Here is a 20749-nt window from a genome sequence, read left to right on the forward strand (position 1 = left end):
GTGAATGAATCTGAGAAAATGTACACATATGCCTATCTCATATGCTAGATTAGAACAATCTGTTGACTAAATTCTAATTATGACATTTTGAGGACACATAATTTGAATAATTTCAAAATATTCATGAAAGTAGTGATCCTCTTACTACGGCAATGCATGTTATATACATAGAAATATGTGTAAATGCAAGCTGTTTATGAAATCGGAACATTCAAATACAGAAAGTAATGAAACTCATTGTTCTGGTTAACTCCAAACTTGACACTAGGAAAATCCATTTTGGCCCAAGTTGTCTTAGAGCTAGCTCTCTATTTCCACCTCTTTCATTTACAGTGACATAATTAATGGCACGAAATTCTATAGTACTATTTTCTGGATGCTATGACTCGCAATCAGATATTTGAGGTCACAGTTTTTTATAGCCCTTACATGTTCCTGAATGCGTATCTTAAGGCTACGTATGCCGCTGCCAACATACGTCTTCCACAAGAGCATATGATTATATACACACTGAAGGTCGTATTACAGTTTATGAAATGGTCAATGGTATATTCTTTTGAGCTATTGTAAGAAAACCTAAGGATCTTATTTCTTCCCAGTTTGCATATGCAACCATATGTATAAAAACCTTTTGGCTTGTTTGGCAGCCAAGTTTTTATCACTGTGTTGTTCTTAACATAATTGGGGGCACAGTGTATCTCTTCCTGTTCTACCACTCCTATAGACCACCTTAGGTTTCTTAGATATTGCACCCTTTGGAATAAAATCTTAACCCAAAAGGTGCAAATTTTTTCTAAGTACATTGTAAATATGACTGCTGTAGGAGTTCTATTCAGTAATGAAAGTGATTCTTGTATTCCCTGTGCACTGGTTCCTTTAGACTTTGTGGTAGGTCTCATTATCTGTTTCCCATCCAGATTCACTGTTCTTCTTTCAGCCTTCTTAAGACAATCTTTATCGTAGCCCCTTTTTTCAAAGTTGCTCTTAATCCGATTGATGTTTTTAAAATAATCTGTATCTCTGCTACAGTTTCTTCTCTCTTGCACCATTTCCCAATAGGGGATTGCTTTTATGGTGGAGCCAGGGTGTGAACTAATGGCAATGAAGTACACTGTTGCATGCTGTTGTGTTTTTGTATACTTCACTATGTATGGTGCAGTCATGGGCATACAGTCTTAAATCCCAAAATTCAATCTGACTGGCTGAATATTTGATCGTCAATTTAACATTTAAAGCTGTGGTATTCAGATAGGTGTTATAAGCAATTAGACTCTCAATTGAGCCATTCCAAATCATGAAGATGTCATCTATATATCGGGTATAAACAATTATGGTGTTACTCCATGTTTTTGTTGCAGGGCCACAGGCATGCTCCACCTCGCACAAACCCATGAAAAGATTTGCATAGGATGGAGCAAACTTGGAGCCCATTGCATTGCCCTGTTTTTGCAGATACCAAACTCCATTATGTAAAAAGGCATTCTGTGTCAGCATTAGTTTTACCATTTCTAAGAGCACATGGGTGTGTTCGAGGTTTTGAGCTCCTCTTGTTCAATGCAAGTATATAGACTTTCGACGTCCATAGTAACAAACATTAACGCCACATGATCCCATGTGAGGTCCTCAAGTTTACAAAGCAAATCACCACTATCTCTTAAATAGGATGGCAGATTTTGTAAAATGGGTTTAAGAGAGGAATCCACATATTCGGCAATTTGCTCTGTTGGCCCACCATTTCCAGAAATAATTGGCCAGTCATGGGGGAATGAAACCCCCCTTGTGAATCTTCGGTAAGATGTATATACACGGAAATCTGGAATGGTGGGCCTGCAGATAGCGATATTGTAGGTCAGATAACAGACAGGATTCATGCCATTCCCATAACTGTGACTTGATATTAGTTTCAATTTGGGAAGTGGGATTATGACCTAGTTTTTCATACCAAGCAAGGTCTGTGAGTTGTCTGTTGATTTCTTTGTGATAATCAGTGCGATCCATGATGACAATACTGCCAACTTTGTCCGCCTCCCTTATCACTAAGCTGTCATAATTTTTTTAAGTTTTTATTAATGTTCAGTCTTTATTTGTCATGTTGGTATGATGTTTATATTGTTTACATGTGTTCGGTGCCTGATGTTGATCCTCTAACCTATAGAGATCTATTACCAAACCACTAGATTGTGGTGGCATGAATTTAGAGGTATGCCGTAAGCCATTGTCATTATTACAGTCTTCATATAGCCCCAACATGTTACTGAACTGTACAATATCCCCAATTTGTTCCTCATCATACAGAGTGGCAATCATATGAGCGTTATGAATATCTTCAATAGATAGTACATTGTCACTAGTATTAGGTACAGAAGCACATGGTACAGTTGGATGTTATTCAAAACAAATTTTTTATTTTTAGTTTGTGTAAACTTAAATAAATCCAGGTGGACATTCTCAAAATTGCATTTATTGGTTGTGCAGTAACTAAGACTTTTGCGTAATACTTCTCTCTCACATTCCTCAATTACTCTTGAAGACAAATTGATGACACTCAATTCATTAGTAACAACAAAAGGGCTCAGTTCCTGATTTGTATTGTCGAGCAGGTTAACTATCTTTTCACGGTCGCACCTTGCTCTCTGGCTTTTGTTCCTGATCTGTTGTTTTTGGCCACCCCACCTTGTTCTTCGTCTCTTGGTTTTTTGCGATTGCCCAACTGGTACATCTGTACCTCTTGTAAAAAAAACAGCGGTGTTCTATCGGCAGTGCTACTGCTCGGGTCTTCACCCAAATCACTCTCTAATGAGGAGAGAGAGGTGATGCTGGATGAGATACTTGTGTTGTCTCTGGTGTCAGTTACCACCTGTACTTTATTGACTACATCATCATATTTTCTGGCGAATGTAAATATCCGCCCTCTCCTGTAGTCACCCTTATCTCTTATGGCGTGTGCGGCCTTTCAAGAAAAGAGACTAGCAATGGCTGTGTTGTGAACAGCATGCTCAGTACCCAAGAAAACGCTAGGTAATATATATGTAAGTGTAAACAATTCCCAACAGGTATCAATAGGAAGACAGTTCAAAGGGTGTATGCAATATGCATTACAATGAAAAGAAAAAGGAGTCACTGTAAATTTGAGACCAAACGGGTATTATTCACCATTTAGAAAGCTAGGCAGGTCTTTTGCAAAATCATACAGTTAAACAGCACTGTATACAATAAATGGGGTGACAACCCGGTGGCACTTGGTGCAAGTGATATATACATGAATATGTACAGTGAATAGTGACGGTGGTGCAAGTGCAGGGGTGAAAACAGCGTGGTCGGCGCGAAGTGACAGTGAAAAATACACAGAGTAATGGCTCCAGGGATTTAAGTAATAATCACTTAAAACAAGATTCAATTCCAGGAGTACAAAACAGGTAGGGCGCCATAAAATTAGGTTGTGTGGTCGACGGCGTTTCGATCCTCATCAATCGGGATCATCATCAGGACGGGGTTGTCGGGGAAAGAACACAGTGCTGTAGGGTAAGAGAGGACGAGTCAGGGAAGAACCTAAGGACTGACGGACGCGCGAGTGGCTAGCAGTAGGTAAGCTGCTGACTGGGATACGGCTAGGATTGCAGGTGGGCAACTAGGGCCGCTGTGGGAGATGCCAGGGTTCTAAGTAGGTTTATGGGTGGGCTGGAGCAGTGCGGCACGCGGCTGGCGACAGGACCTAGGAGTGGCGCTAAGGGAGACGCTGCAATTGAAGGGAATAATGGGAGACGCTGCAGGTACAGGGATTCTGAGCAAGCTGTCTGGGGTCTCTGGTGGGTAGCAGGTGTTAAACCCGGGACTAGCCCTCTGCCACCCATCAGAGACCCCAGAAAGTTTGCTGGTTTAGCGCCCGCGCTTATCTTTCAGTCTCCCTCCGCAGCGCCAACCCGGAACTTAACGCTAGCCCTCTGCTACCCACCAGAGACCCCAGACAGCTTGCTCAGAGTCCCTGTACCTGCAGCGTCTCCCATTATTCCCTTCAATTGCAGCGTCTCCCTTAGCGCCACTCCTAGGTCCTGTCGCCAGCCGCGTGCCGCACTGCTCCAGCCCACCCATAAACCTACTTAGAACCCTGGCATCTCCCACAGCGGCCCTAGTTGCCCACCTGCAATCCTAGCCGTATCCCAGTCAGCAGCTTACCTACTGCTAGCCACTCGCGCGTCCGTCAGTCCTTAGGTTCTTCCCTGACTCGTCCTCTCTTACCCTACAGCACTGTGTTCTTTCCCCGACAACCCCGTCCTGATGATGATCCCGATTGATGAGGATCAAAACGCCGTCGACCACACAGCCTAATTTTATGGCGCCCTACCTGTTTTGTACTCCTGGAATTGAATCTTGTTTTAAGTGATTATTACTTAAATCCCTGGAGCCATTACTCTGTGTATTTTTCACTGTCACTTCGCGCCGACCACGCTGTTTTCACCCCTGCACTTGCACCACCGTCACTATTCACTGTACATATTCATGTATATATCACTTGCACCAAGTGCCACCGGGTTGTCACCCCATTTATTGTATACAGTGCTGTTTAACTGTATGATTTTGCAAAAGACCTGCCTAGCTTTCTAAATGGTGAATAATACCCGTTTGGTCTCAAATTTACAGTGACTCCTTTTTCTTTTCATTGTAATGCATATTGCATACACCCTTTGAACTGTCTTCCTATTGATACCTGTTGGGAATTGTTTACACTTACAGTCTACACCCATCCCAACTTGGTTTATGGGTTCCCTCCTGTTTATCCTATACAGGTAATATATATGGGCACCATTTCTAACTGGCATGTTTTGTTTAAAAAAGAAAGTTGCATGAACGAACACAAAACGTGACCACTAGGGCGCTCAAAGATGTAAGGCAGCGCCATCTTTCACTGTCAGCAAAAGCAATATAGAAAGGCCTATATACTGTATTATAAACAGCATACCGAATACGCAGATACATGCTTAATAATATATGTAAGCGCCATTTCTAACTGTCAAAAAGTATCTGATGAGGAGAAGAGTATTAAAAATCATAGGGAAAGCAACATGAACGAGCACATAACATAGGTACAGAGAGCTCAATGATTTATAGTAGCACCATCTTTGAATGCTACATAAGCAAAACTGTCTAACAAGGAAGAATGCCAATACTGATATATTCATTTAACACACCTCATGGCAACCAAAGACGAAAAGGAATTAAAAAATGGGAAATGCTATTTAATAGCTGTTTATTTTTAATTGATTTAAAGGATTCCAAAAATGACGCTCAGTACATACTAAATTGGAAAATTGCAAGCGCAAAATTGAATGATAGGACACAAAAAAGGAGGGTAAAATCTCAATCACTACTTCAAATCTCATACGTATCACAGTCATCCCACTCACATTCACATTCAAACATTTCAGACACAACAAATTTCCCACAATGAAAGTGGAACAATAAACACAAAGGAATAAAATATAAACAGTCTGCTCAGGATATGAAATTTATACCCTCCTTTTTTGTGTCCTATCATTCAATTTTGCGCTTGCAATTTTCCAATTTAGTATGTACTAAGCGTCATTTTTGGAATCCTTTAAATCAATTAAAAATAAACAGCTATTAAATAGCATTTCCCATTTTTGAATTCCTTTTCGTCTTTGATTGCCATGAGGTGTGTTAAATGAATATATCAGTATTGGCATTCTTCCTTGTTAGACTGTTTAATAGGCTCAGCCTTACTGATTGGAGCCAGCCCATTTTTGTTAGTACTAATGCATAAGTAAAACTGGCAGACTATACTAGCAAAATACCATATATGCATGTCAAAGGTAGTAATTTGTAAAAAAGGTACCTTAATATGATGGTCATAAAGTAGACATTGACTGCAATACAAGAAAACACGAGAAAGTGTTTTAGTTAAAAAAATATAAGAGAATTAAAATCGATTGGTCTATAACGAAATAAGGAATTGAATACAACGTACCATTAGCAGGCAATAGTCTCAGCGTATGTTCGCAGAATGGGCAAACCGGACAACGTGATAACGCCCGTTTGTATACTGAGATCGTAGGAGTTCACACACCTCTGTGGTTAGAGACTGAAAACGGACTGGCACCGCAAAAATAATTTTTGGTGTAGGCCAGTTTGTAGAAAATCAATACGAGTCAGACTGTAAGCCATGGCTGCCATTTTGTTAAATGGAGATATATTTTGAAAAAGCGATCTCTATAAACATAATGTGTCCAAATTTGTCTGGAATTTTATGAACATATAATATTACACGCGCTGGCCCACTATGTAAACAGCATAATATTAAAGTTAAGCACAAAGATTTAATAGATAAAAAAATTATTAATGTGGGTGTTATGTTCAGGTTCAACGCCTCAATTAAAATAATAACAATTATTTTTTAGTGCTGACAATAACTTGATTTAAACTTTATAGAACATGTATAGTGATAAAGAAAACTACCATCTAAATTCAGTGTATCAGCTAATGCGAAGTAGTCCGTCATTGTTTGGTATCATTTGGAGAAGTGAGTAAAATATGGCGGCCCTGTTGGTTAGGGGTACTGTGCTAAAATTGGAAAATAATTCAATAAATATCCATTGAGTGACAAGATGTGATAAACAGCACTATAAAAGATTGAAAACAAATATATTTTTAAATAAACTAAGTATCGAAAAGTATCAAAGGGGCCCTGAACCGGCTGTCATCTGTAAATGGAATCGAAACGCAGAGACGGTTTGTGAAAGGAATATAACAGAGACGGCATTCCCTGCCATCATCTATAACTATAAAGATGGCATGAGTCTATGCAGAATTCTTATTGTCAAAAAACAGAATTTACAAATAAATAAAAATATTAAATTTGAAACACAAAACGTATTAGGATTAGCGAGACTAAAAAAAGAAATTCATGAGAAATAATGAACAATTGGTCATTTTGATGAAAACAGTTATAAATGAACAGTCTGAATTGTAACCATGGTAGCCAAACAATATATTTTTTGATAAGGGATTGAGTCTGAGAAAAATTTACATATATGGCTATCTTATGCGCTAGATTAGAACAATCTGTTTAAAATTCGAATTATTATATTTTGGGGGCACATATTTCATATGAATATCAAAATATTCATGAAAGTAGTGACCCTCTTACTACTGCAATGCATGTTATATACATAGTAATATGTGTAAATGCAAGCTGTTTATGAAATCGGAACATTCAATTACAGAAAGTAATGAAACTCATTGTTATGGTGCAATCCAAACTTGACACTACGAAGACGGCAAATCCATTTTGCCTCAAGTTGTCTTAGAGGTAGCTCTCTATTTCCACCTCTTTCATTTACAGTGACATAATCAATAGCATGAAATTCAATAGTATTATTTTCTGGATGCTCATTGTGGATATTACTCGCAATCAGATATTTGAGGTCACCGTTTTTTATAGCCCATACATGTTCCTGTATACGTATCTTAAGGCTATGTATGCTGCTGCCAACATTCGTCTTGCCACAAGAGCACATGATTATATACACACACTGATGGTCGTATTACAGTTTATGAAATGGTCAATGGTATATTCTTTTGAGCTATTGTAAGAGAACCTCACTATCTTATTTCTTCCTAGTTTGCATATACAACAGCAACCACATGTATAAAAACCTTTCGGTTTGTCTGGCAACCAAGTTTTTATCACTGTGTTGGTCTTAACATAACTTGGGAACAGTGTATCTCTTAGCGTTCTTTCTCTCCTATAGACCACCTTAGGTTTCTTAGAAATTGCACCCTTTGGAATAAGATGAGAACCCAAAAGGTGCAATTTTTTCTAAGTACATTGTAAATATGACGACTGTAGGAGTTATATTCAGTAATGAAAGTGGTTTCTGTCTTTCTCTGTGCACTGGGTCCTTTAGACTTTGTGTTAGGTCTCCTTATCTGTTTCCTATCCAGATTCACTGCTCTTCTTTCAGCCTTCTTAAGACAATCTTTATCAGAGCTCCTTTTTTCAAAGTTTCTCTTAATTTGATGGATGTTTTTGAAAAAATCTGGATCTCTGCTACAGTTTCTTCTGGCTCGCACCATTTCCCCATAGGGGATTGCTTTTATGGTGGAGCCAGGGTGTGAACTTGTGGCATGAAGTACACTGTTGCATCCCGTTGCTTTTTGTATACTTCATTATGTATGGTGCAGTCATGGGCATGCAGTCATAAATCCAAAAATTAAATCTCACTGGCTGAATATTTGATCGTCAATTTAACATAAAAAGCATTGGTATTCAGATAGGTGTGATAGGCAAATAGACTCTCAATAGAGACATTCAAAATTATGAAGATGTCATCTATATATCGGGCATAAAAAATTATGTTGTTACTCCAAGTTTTTGTTGCCAGGACCCCAGGCATGCTCCTCCTCATACAAACTCATGAAAAGATTCGCATAGAATGGAGCAAACCTGGAGCCCATTGCCCTGCCCTGTTTTTGCAGATACCAAACGCCATTATGTAAAAAGGCATTCTGTATCAGTATTAGTTTGCCCATATATTAACTAGCGTTTTCTTGGGTACTGAGCAGGCTGTTCAAAATACATCCATTGCTGTTCTCTTTTCTTGAAAGGCGGCACACGCTGTGGTTTGTTGTTACAAATATGAAGATGGCACATATTTAGAGGATTTAACATGGCTAAGAGTTCACTCGCATGTTTTGCATAGAGCAGTGATTTGTTATTTTCACATTAATGAATGTTTCAACAAGAATTATAAGATTAGAGAATATTACATCAATACCAAATGCTTGAAACAATCGCAAGCTGTAAATAAGGGTGCATCTTATATTTTCTTGTGTTACAGATAACTGATGTTACACTACACCTTTATGTGTCTTGCTGACTTTTTTATTGCTATTTAAACTTGGATATAAAACTTTCACACAACTTAGAGGTATGTGTTAAATATGACATTTGTGCAATTACAATGTCTTCAAAGGTGCTTTATCTATATAACCAGCAATTAACTTTTTGTTGCATTTGTTAACAGATATATACTGTTTAAACACTATACCTTTATCTGTCCTAAGTGACTCTATTCATTGCTATTTGAATCTTGACTATAAAATATTTACATACATTGGAGACATGTGTCAAACATGGCATCTGTGTATTCACAATGCCTTCAAAGGTGATTTAGTCATATAACCAGCAATGAATTTTCCGTTGCATTTGTAAATGGATATATAATGCTCAAACAATATTGATTTATGGGCATGATACTACACGTGTAAATTAATAATGTCGCTAATGATTATCTGTCCATGTAATCCAGCAAAGGAAAAATATTTGTGCCTAATAAGTATTTAGGATGTGCACTTACCCAGTTATAAGCACAAAAGTGCATTAGCAACATTTTCATCTTCCTCCCACGCTATCTATAACTTGATATACAGCTTAAAAATCAAGAAATATCTCAGCTAACAACTGTTTATTATGTTTATATTATTATAATAATCGTATATTTCATGTATTCACGTGTAAATTTGAATAGATTTTAAATGATATTTATATATGTTTCCATTTGTCTCTGAAGAAGTCTCTTTTGAGACAAAACGTGTTGGCTAAATTGTTAAATGAAATGCGTGAATATTGCATTTTAACAACTGCACTTATTTATCAATAAAGAAAATAGTTTTGTTTACAAAGAAAAATCTGGGCCTGGCAATTTCTTCAGATCATCAATGACACTTGATATAATATGAACTTTAAACAATATTGTAAATTGATGTGTGGTGATTCCAATTTTTTTTGTGCTTGTTTTTGGCGATTCACCCCCATGGGAAGTGTAGAGGGATGCACTTCCTGGTTTCCTAACACTACCACAACACTAGACAGCTATTTTAAGTGACAGGTGTGTGCTTTGTTCTTTTTTTCTCAGAAAAGGTTACATTTCCTTTTGTGGCTAAGAGGAGCTACCAAGTTGGAACCCAAAACTATATGGGTAAATACTACCTGACGCACAATTTTGACCTGGCCTATCCTGGGCTCTATGGGCCCTGGACCCCGAAAAAAAAGTTGCATACACAAATCCAACTGGAGATGCCCGAAGGTATTTTATGATCCTCCTCAATGATTGGAAAGGAAGCCCCTTGTCCAAATTAGGTTTATTGATCATTTAACAAATGAGAATGATCTGCTATAACTGCTAGTAGCCATGTCTTTTTTCAATTGATTAGGCACAGATAGATGATCATTTTCTGAGGCTCCTTTACCAAAATATGTGGATTGGCCACTACTAAATTGTAGCCCTATTTTCAAAGTTTAAGATTTTTTATCCTTCTTTCTTGCCACTTATGCTTGGGTGCTGTTTACTTCAACACCGTTGTCAGAGTAGGGATTATGCACGCCCACTAACACAATTAAGGAAGTCACATTATCACTCAGACATTTCTTAACCAGTAGAGAAGTAACAAAGTGTCCACTATGTTGACTATTAGCCTCTTTCTTATTTATTTTGATTCTCTGACCCAGATAAACCTAGAACTAATTAATTTCACATGGGTGAGATGTGCCCAAATGTACATTATAAAACTTTCTAGATACTATTTGTGGCTGTAATGGAAGCAGATACCCGTCCCACTCGTATAGTGCGAGATGATGAATGTGCCTCGGTTTCTCTTCATCAAAGTTCAAGAAGTCACCAAATAATAATATACTTAGAACTCTCTTTCACTTCAGCTGTTAGAATCTGAAGGAGTGCTACCTTCCCCTGACTTTGTTCGTTTAGCACCTTTTACCATCTTACGTTTCTGAATGTTTAAAATGCTTTGGATTAATCAGCAGGGTTCCAATTTGTCAACATCTAGCATATCAGTTAGATACTTTGTGAGCTGATGTGTTGTTGACGAGCCATGTTAGACTGTGATGCTGAAATATCGGAGGTAAGAGGGTCAGTCTCTTCTGCGGTACTTATTGAGTGTGGGTAAAATGTTCATATCCGGGCCTTTAGGAAGCATAGTCTCTGGTCTTTTGCAAAGATTGAATGCTTGAAGTTATTCTCCACCTTTGCAAAGTGCTGCATCAGGTTGACTCCAAGGCTGTTTGGGAAGGCTGATACTCACCAAACACAGTGCCATGGGTTCAGCTGTGATTTTAAATGGGGATAAGCAAAACCTTACAAAATGTGTTTATGCCTCTGCAGGGCGTGGTGTCCAAACACCATGATGTGTGAACGCTTGTGTTCAGTTTTTTATAAAATGCACTGTCATTGAATCAACGGTGGTAGACTACTTGTCATTTGTTGAAGCAGTTAACACATTAGATTTGCCTTTTCTGAAGGGCGTACCACTTTAGATTTGCCTTTACCAAAGTGTGTAGTATTTTTGCTATTCCGCAGTATATAGGGCCAGATGTACAAAATTAATTAGCAGTCTCTGTCACTTTGATTCACTAAATAATAGGGTTTGTGAACTCTAAATTCCTTCTTTAAAAGCACTAAACCAATTTTTTGATCCGGTAACAGGTTTCGAGTTGTAAAATGGGTTCTGAAGGGCCTAATGAATCTCCTTTTGGAAGTGAAGTGTTTAGGACATTCCTTTTAAAGAGCAATTCATTATGTTATGTATTTGTGATAAAAAGCCTGTCTGAAAACATTTACATTTTACTCCCAACATGAGGTGGTAAGCCTTTCACAAAAGCTAAAAAGTCCCATCGTTGACACCTCTTTCCCTTTGTGAATGTAAAACAACATTTGTTAGGGTGTAGGGGATCACTGTCTACTCTCAAACAAACTTTTGAAATATTTAAAGCTTTTTTTTAAATGCAGCCCTGCTTCCTTTAAGAAAAACTGACAACATTAAAAAAATGTTTAGAAGGCATTCACAGATATGGTTGGCTGCGGACCCCTCTTAGCTCTTATCTTTGTGATGGCAACCAATAGGAGTAAGTCGCAATCTGTGGTCTAAATCATGAATATTGATGAGGTGGGTCAGATTGTGATCCACATGAATTGGAACTTTGAGAATTAGTAGAAGGTTTGCCAAATTCCACAGTGGTCGCAAAATTATTGGTTGCAATTTGTGATCAGTATTTTCATACTACTGTTTTGTACAACGACCCTCAGTACTTTATGTTCTGAGCATGATGTTAATTTGATTTCTTGAGAAAGGACATTGTGCAAATAGAAGACTCATTTGATCTTTTGGATTTTTAACCCAAAGTAAAAGATGAGCGGATTATATCAGATGTGCTAATTGATAAACTCCTTTCAATATGTTCTACACTTTATGTTTTGCATGAAGTACTGCTACTCTTATGCCAGCGATACAACACAAAATGGTAGCATGCACCTACTATTTCAGAGGCTTGATGAACGAATGTGCTGCTACCTTTGGGGAAATGTTTCCTAGCTTCAAGTAAAAACATTGATCAGAAATACTTAATGGCACAGGATGGGAGCCCATGTTTTCCTGCTGATTAACACAATGCTTCCAAAACCAATTAAGTTTTCATTTTAATGCGTGTGGTCAACCCAGCCACCATCTCATCAGTTCAAGTCCTGGACTCTTCAGTTACAGTAGCTTGTTGTCTGGTACATCAGTCAAATTGGTGAAATCTAGACTACAATTCCTAGAATGCGCATGACTGTCAAATTTAATGTCAGGAGGTAATACATGTTGTCCTACTGACATAGAGTGTGATGGCAACCTTAATGGCATGTGTTAAATTATGTGGACATTTTCTTTAAAATTTTCGTTTAAAAAAATGTTCTTTGAGAAAGTAACACTGAAGTATAAATTCAGTGCTTTTTCTAACAATGCCCGTTTCTAATTTCAGTTACCGCCTATGTGAGACCGCGGACAAAGTGCATTACAAAAAGTCTCCTCTCTTTGGGCAGTACTTTGGAATTGAAAACACAGGAAGAATTAAAGTTGGTGATCCAGTGTACATGATTGTCTCCTAATGGAAAAAAACTAAAATGCTTATGTGCAGAAACATTTTCAATGTGTTATCTTGAAGATTAGAGGGGTGCAGAGTGTTGTCTTCAGAGTATGACCATTCATGGTAATTTGTCATGCCTTTTATTTTTTATACTATCTAAGCATTGCTAGGAATGATGACATTGTTAATTCTTTAGGCTTTCTTTTTTGCAGGAAAACTGGCATGAAAATAAGTTGTGATCTGATTACTGCTTTGATGTAGTTTAATAAATGGAGAAATTGCGCACTGTTCTCTGGTGATTTTCATCTATCTGAATTTGTTACAGAACGTCTACCTGATTTCTGGTGTTCCTCAAAGACTCATATAAGTATCTCTGCAGGGAACTATAATTTTTTGAATGATTATTGTATTGAAATGTCAGCTGACCTTAATGGGGCCATCCAGTGTGGAGACAAAAATTATTTCTCTTTAATCAGTCCTACATCCCTAACAATCACCAGCAACAAGCAGGCCTTGTTCGATTATATCTGTGTACTATGACCTCGTTTACAGCTCCTTTAAAGACAAACATAAATTGAAAACCAGATTTCCAGAAAACTAGATTTTCCAAACATAATTCCACATGTATGTACATTCATGGTAAATATATCTCCAAGGTAGGTCAATGTGGAGTTAGGAATAGTAAATCCATGATTTCTTACATGCCCTTACCTCAATATTAGTATCCCATTATATTGTTGGTGTTGATATTCAGTAGTATATTTGAGGAAAGAAGTTCTGAATATGAAGATATCCTGGAGAAACTGATTGGCAATGTAAATTATTAGAAGTGATAATTCAAGGAAACATTTGCAGGTGGAAGTTTGTCCCAAATCAATTTTCAAAAAATTGCCCACCGTCTCAGAGATTACAATTAATTATTTATTAATAATTATAAGTTATTTCAATGGTAATAATATTCATGATAATCACAAAAACAAAGACTGTATACTGCTATAGATGTATTTTTATATTTATTTTTTATTAGCAACACAGGAAACAACAGTATACAAAATGAGTCCAACTAAAAGAGATGATCTAAACGTCTACAGGGTTGACATTAGGTTGGCATGAAATCATTTGGCAAGGTTCTTATTGGACCCAGACAGAGTATATACATAAATCTTAGCACATATATAACAGAAAACAGTAATGATCTAGATAATACATAATTTTTTAACTAAGATATGAGAGACCCCCAGATCTTATTGAATTTAGCTAGAGACTTAGTACCCCTGAGCCTAGCCAGCGCCAATTCCATACTATAAATTTCATTAAGAAGAGACCACCATTCCATTATGTGTGGGGGATTTGGGGCGATCCAAGCACGAGCAATTATAAGTTTAGCGCAGGTTACCATAATAGTGAATAAGGGTTTTTGTGGGATGTTCCTAACATTAGTGTCTAGCATAACTAACGCAGAATCTAAGGGAGATATACTCCCTAATTTCAGTGTCATTATGTTCTGGAGAGATGTCCAAAATTATAATAGTTTAGGGCAAGTATAAAATATGTGCACCAAATCTGCTGCAGCCAGCGCGCACTTGGGACATTTAGTTCGTTCACTATATATGCTATTCGAGGCCCATTTGGTTATTCTTTCTGGGGTATGGTAAAGCATACAGGTTATTTTAAATTGCAGCAATCTTAGACTTGATGAAGAGACCAAATTATTTATATTACGTAGAGATAGACTAATTACAGCCGGAGTAATATTGGTCCCTAACATCCTGCTCTACTTCTCTGATATTGTACTACAGTCCATGTTTCTATAGGTATTGAAAGATTTATAACAGCCACTAATTAGTGATTTAGTTTCCTGTGAATAGAAATGATCCCATATGCTCGAATCAGAGATATTCTCTAGTTTCATTTTTCGAGTAAAAAAGTCAGATATCTGCAAGTACTTAAACTTCATGGAGTCCGGGATATTATATAATATTCTAAGTGTTTCGAAACTCGGGAACCCTTGTGCTCCATACAGATCCCCTAACCTTTTTATTCCATGCGCTCCCCATATGTTAGTTAATCCATCGCTGAATATTTCCGGTAAACCGGGGTTTCCCCACAGAATCAGATTAGGATGGAAAAAATTCACGTTACAGAAGGCCTGGATATTACGCCAAATTTTGACTAGATCCCTCGCTATCTTAAAATGCACTCTTTTGTAGTAGTTGGGGTCATTAACTCTCCATAAGAACATTTTCGCATCTAGCTCAAACATAAATGTGAGAAAGTAAGGTCGTTTGTCTGTGCCTTCAGAGTTAATTAAATATCGTAAGCGTCCAACAAATGCTGCCCAAAAGTACAACTTAAAGTCTGGGAAATTCAGCCCTCCCATATCGAGAGCCCCTTTTAAAAGTGTCATTGATCTGAGGGCTTTACGGTATCCCCAAATAAAACTACTGAACACCCCGTCTAGTTTTAAAAAAAAAATATTACATAATGCCAAACGAATAGAGCGAAAAAAAGTACAAAAATTTAGGTAGGATTATCATACGAATCAAGTTAATTCTACCAATAATATTTAAAGGAAGTTTATGCCATTTTTTTAACAGAATTATAGTATTTTTAACTAGGTCATCGTAATTTAATTTAATTAAATCCTTAATATTTGCAGATAGTTTAACCCCTAAGTAAGTAGCCGCCGAGCACAGTCCAATAGTTAGTCCTTCTGGTTTGTAATTAGCAATTATTTGGGTTTTATTTAAATTTAATTTATAACCAGAGACGTCCCCAAATCTATTGGCTTCTAGTATGATTCCCTGCATCGCCTTTCCGATATCAGTTGAATATATGGCAACGTCATCAGCGTAAGCTGTAAGATTCAATAAGTGAGGACCAAACTTAAAAGGAATAATGAGTGATTGTATTCGTAGGGCGTAAAGAAATGTTTCTATTGATAAGGCAAATAAAAGAGGTGATAGGGGACACCCCTGGCGGGTTCCCCGGGCGATAGTAAACGAAGCTGATAATAGACCAGCATAGCTGATTTTGGCCATGGGATTATCATACAATTACTGTATCCAATTAAAAAATGTACCCCTGAAACCGAGGCCAATCATAACTAGCCACAAGTAATCCCACCCCACTCGGTCAAAAGCCTTTTCTGCGTCAAGCATAATCATACCGAGTGGGGTGTTTTCCTTTTCAGCTATATCAAAAGCTGTCACAGCCAAATTAATATGTGCGGTAGTATCCCTGCCGATTACAAACCCATGCTGGTTTGGGCTATTTTCGGTATTATAGGGGCTAGTCGAGTGGGTAACACTTTAGCAAATATTTTAGCATCCGCGTTAATTAGCGAAATGGGACGGTACGAACCGCACTGATCTGGTGATTTTCCCTTTTTTTTTTTTTAAAACAGTTTTACCTTATTCCAGGATTTCGGGGCTTCCTTGTTTTCCCCAATATAATTAATAACTTGGGAGAGGAGAGGTATAAGTTCCTCGACGCACCCCTTATAAATTTCTAATGGGATCGTATCTTCTCCGGATGCCTATAGATGTATAACTGTCAATAACAGAGATGTCTTTCACTTCAGAGTTCTAACTGACATCAAATAGACAACAAGAGCAAAGCTTGAGTGGTCTATGATATCACTCACCTCAATGTGAAAAACCTTGACTCATAGTTATCCAGCTACACTGTTCTAGTATCTGTAGCCTTGCCAAACCATCTTCCTGTGCTCAGATCAGCAGCACGGGCATTGAGGATTCATGGGGGAACAATCCACTACATTGCTCTGCTAACACCCCACTAATGGCTACCAATGGGAGCTACACATACTAATTCATGTTTTCACACTTTTTTAATAATTTCACGGCAAACAGCTTGATTATGTCCCATGTAGGTAAACACTATCTAAACATCCCTTATTACATGGATGGGACAAAGATACTCAATGGAAACAAAAATTCAAATACAAAGCAAAACAATGTATTTATCTGGTCTTTCATAAGCAATTTACTCCTGAGCATTTTGCCTGATGCATGCATTTTCCATAAATAATAGTGCATTGATCCATTATGGTTAGATGTTATCCTTGTGTTGTGCACTATTTTGACAGCATACTATTATAGAATGCTATTGGGTTTAATTGCCAATATTAAAAAAGCTTTTAAAAATGCAGACAATTGATGTTACGGAGAATGGTGTTCCATGGAAATGACCATGTGACTTCCGGGCATTGCAATTCTTAGGAAAAGACTTTAGTTTTATGAAAGTAGGTGTGTTGGAGAAGGTTCTCTTCATGCCAAATTGGAGTTTTTCGATGAGATCATCTCTCCTGCATTGAGAAGTCATTCTGTTTCCTTTCAGATACTACTTCTACCCAAAGCTCTCATCATCCCAATTGACCCCAGATTCCAAGTTCCAGAGAAATGGGAACAATATTTTTCAGACGTCTAGCTGTTGGTAAATAAAGGGAGCCACTGTGGGTGGTGTGCAGTACATGCCCCATTGTGAGCAAAAAGGCTAGATTATGTGGTATGATAAAGGCTGGGTCTGTGCTGCAGGTCTCTTTCATTGGATGAGGAACCTGAGGGCAAACACCGCCACAACTGTATGTCAACACAAACAAATAGGGAGTGCCATAACACAGGGTGAACAATTGTTTTAGGGACCTCAATTTGGGGTACTCCTCAACCAGTTTAAGTAGCATTGTCTGGCTTATAGAACAGGTTCTCCAGGATCTGCTTATGCAAAGTCCAATAAGCATAACAAGTGTGCATTTTACTGCTGACTTAGAAAGAAGCACATTAAATTAGTAGAACGTGAGCTTATGCTAAGGAATGTAATATTGTGTTACATGTTGCTTTGTGTAATACTGTAGATCACTATATATATATAGAGTCTGATGTTGTGGATACACTGTATAGACCCCTTAACATGAATAATTTGAATAAATGCTGTGGTTTGTCAATTAAAGCCGTGTAAATTAATCCAACAGGTGTCAATGCCAATATGGCTCTCTGTTCTCAAGGTGTGCATCTAGAATGATGTTATGTTACTTCACATGACATCTAATGTACATATTATTTGTTCTATTGTATGATGTAACATCATTTTGCAATAAGTATATTGACACCTTCCTTTGAGTGGGAAGAACTGGGATTGTGGTAAAAAAAGGTGAAGAGCAGTAGAATAGATGAAATAAACCATGTGCTTTGAATGTAGTGTTTTCTCTTGGTAAAAGAAGTTCCTGTGAGAAACTACCTCTTTTTGCATGGGCCCACCCATTTTTGTGGATTGATACTGCGTTTTTTTTTAACTCTGCCCTCTTGGGCACTCTTGTACAGGGCCCAGAGTACATGCTCTGGACTCTAAAACATGTCAGAATTTGCTAATTTCCAATTGACATATATAACTTTCCAGAAAGCCATAGTATAGTATATGATGCGGGGAAATACACCAATCACAATGGAAATGTTACCTGTGGATTACAGCACATACACTAGAATGACAATGAAAATATGACTTGAGGTCTACCTGTGTAGTCTGGCTGCTGTAGCTTTTAAACCTGCCGGCAAACTTGTCTAAATAATCCTTTGTGATGGGAAGAAACCCTACTTTTACACAAGGTTGGCTAGCATTTAAAAGTGGTACATGCAAAAATTTATGGTTGGCATTTACCTACAGTGACTAGCCCCCAAAATATATTTTCACTGTACAAGGCTGTAACTGCTCCTATGAGGAAAACTAAACTTTTGCTAAAATAATAATTCTGTTATCTTTGTCTTGGGACAAGATACTTGAATGATTCAATCACTCACAGTTGAAGTTGAATTGTACAATCAATCAATCAATCAATCAGAATTTGCAGAGTGTGGTGCTGTCACCCCGGGGGGTGTGTTTGCACTGTGGTGTGAGGTCTCCATCAACAGACCAGGTCTTGCAGAAAAATGCAAAACAGAGGACAGAAAAAAGATCAAGCAGAAAAGGCAAAACAGATGGTACACAAACTAGCATAAAAGGCAAAACAGAGCAGAAGAGGGCAAAACAGCGGGCAGAAAACTGAGCAGAAACGTCCTAACAGAGGTCAGAAAACTGAGCAGAAAAGGCAAAACAGAGGTCAGAAAAATGAGCAGAAAAGGCTAAACGGATGGCAGATAAACTAGCATCCACAGGCAAAACCAAGTGAGAAACAAGCACAGGAGGCACCAACAGAGGGCAGCAGGTAGACAGGAATCAGAGGGTAGCAGACTGCAGGCAAGCTGGACAGGAGAACTTTTGCAGGGGGAGCTGGCACAAGGACCTGGCACAATTTTTCAGCCTGACCTGCGAGTAGGCTACAAATTACCCTGCCAGCAGCTTAGCCCTGGCAGTACTTCGCTTTAATGAGGTGTGAAAACTGCTCTCAAAGCAAGAACCGGGGCTTAGACCTTTTAGTAGGAAGACTTGGGTGTGAGGTATGTGACTCCTCCCATGTCAGGGAGAGCAACTGGGGCGGGGCCAGGAATTTTATTAACTTGAAAGGATCTGGGTGAGGCCTGCCTTTTCATAGTTTAGTGTATGGGGAGAACAGGGGAAGAGAAGCCTTTGTTCCCAGTGAGAGGGGGAACTAACCTCAGAACCAGTTTGTTATAGTTGAGGACAGTACTGCTCATATCCCTTTTGTTTGTAGTAAGGGAAAAGAGGGAAAGGTTGTCCCGGGATCTATTTCTCATTGGTTAGAGAATGTGAAGTCTATCCGCTGGCTAGTGAATCCTACAAAAGTGGCATCTCATCTGCAGATCATCAGAACACTTTCTGGACCTGCAGAAGAACAGAAGAGAACTGTACCTTCAGCTTGTGACCTGTAAAGAGACATGAGGATCTGGACCTGCTTACTCTGGTACCCGGTTTCAGTTGGCTGACATCCTGTGTGACTACAGGGACACAACAGCTTTTAAGAGGCCATTTTCCTGAAGTGACCAGCTGAGCAGTAGCAGCTGTACCTGAAGTAGACCCTTAGGGTGGCCTCTCCTGGGGTGAGTTCTGGTCCCTAAATCCTGTACCTGAGGTAATGAGAGCCCCAGAAGAGACAAAGAAGAAGTATTCTAGAAACTCGCAAAAGTTGGGACTTAGGAAGATTTTGGACTTCCAACACCTACAAAGCGTTAGTGGGACCTTGTCACAGTGGTGTGCAATTTCAAATGGACTTCATTGGACAGAGCTTCCAGGCTTGCCCCACTAGAGGATTTTGAGCTTCCTAAAAAGAGTAAGCCCTAGGGTAGAAATCTTGACCTATGCAAAAAGTATTCACCCAACGAGAGGACTTTTCCATCCACAAAATCTTAATTTTCCTGCTTGGAGCTTTTACTACCAAACTCAGTTGCTTCGGAGGTACCTTACAGTTCCCTACTAAATATGTTTATGTTGACCACAGACCATTTTATTCAGCAAATTGGCAAATAATAATTTGCACTAAAAACACTTAAAATATTTGTTCATGTTTCCCTGTAAGGTGAAGGATATAGGGTGCAAATACAAAGATCCACCCAGCATCAGACCCCAGGTAAAGGAACATCAAGAACAGGGACATCATTGTTGGTAGGGTAACTCTGCAAGGAGAAGATAAACCCATATTTAAATCACAGGAGAGTGCCAGACAAGAAGAAAAGACTAGGTTCACATATTTCTCAGACACATGAATATAAGGCCCTTACCAAGGGGTAGGTAGGTAAAAAGGCCTACTTACCTGGCAAGTGGAAATTGGGAAATTCCAGGAACAGGGCAATCCACACTGTGCAAACACCCAGAAATGCCAAGAAGGCCATGTCCAGAACACAAGGG

General features: G+C 38.4%; 1 protein-coding gene across 1 annotated transcript in view; it reads left to right on the forward strand.

Annotated features, from left to right (window-relative positions):
- The window catches only part of LOC144763841 (mitochondrial amidoxime-reducing component 1-like), a 278087-nt gene extending 264875 nt beyond the window's left edge, over positions 1–13212 (forward strand). The window contains exon 7 of the mRNA XM_078649812.1: positions 12830–13212. Within this exon, the coding sequence (XP_078505938.1) occupies positions 12830–12956 (127 nt within the window). The 3' untranslated portion in view covers positions 12957–13212. The remainder of the gene's footprint in view (positions 1–12829) is intronic.
- Positions 13213–20749: the final 7537 nt, after the last annotated feature.

Source organism: Lissotriton helveticus, chromosome 6 (genome assembly GCF_964261635.1).
Source record: "Lissotriton helveticus chromosome 6, aLisHel1.1, whole genome shotgun sequence".
NCBI classification, from domain to species: Eukaryota; Metazoa; Chordata; class Amphibia; order Caudata; family Salamandridae; genus Lissotriton; species Lissotriton helveticus.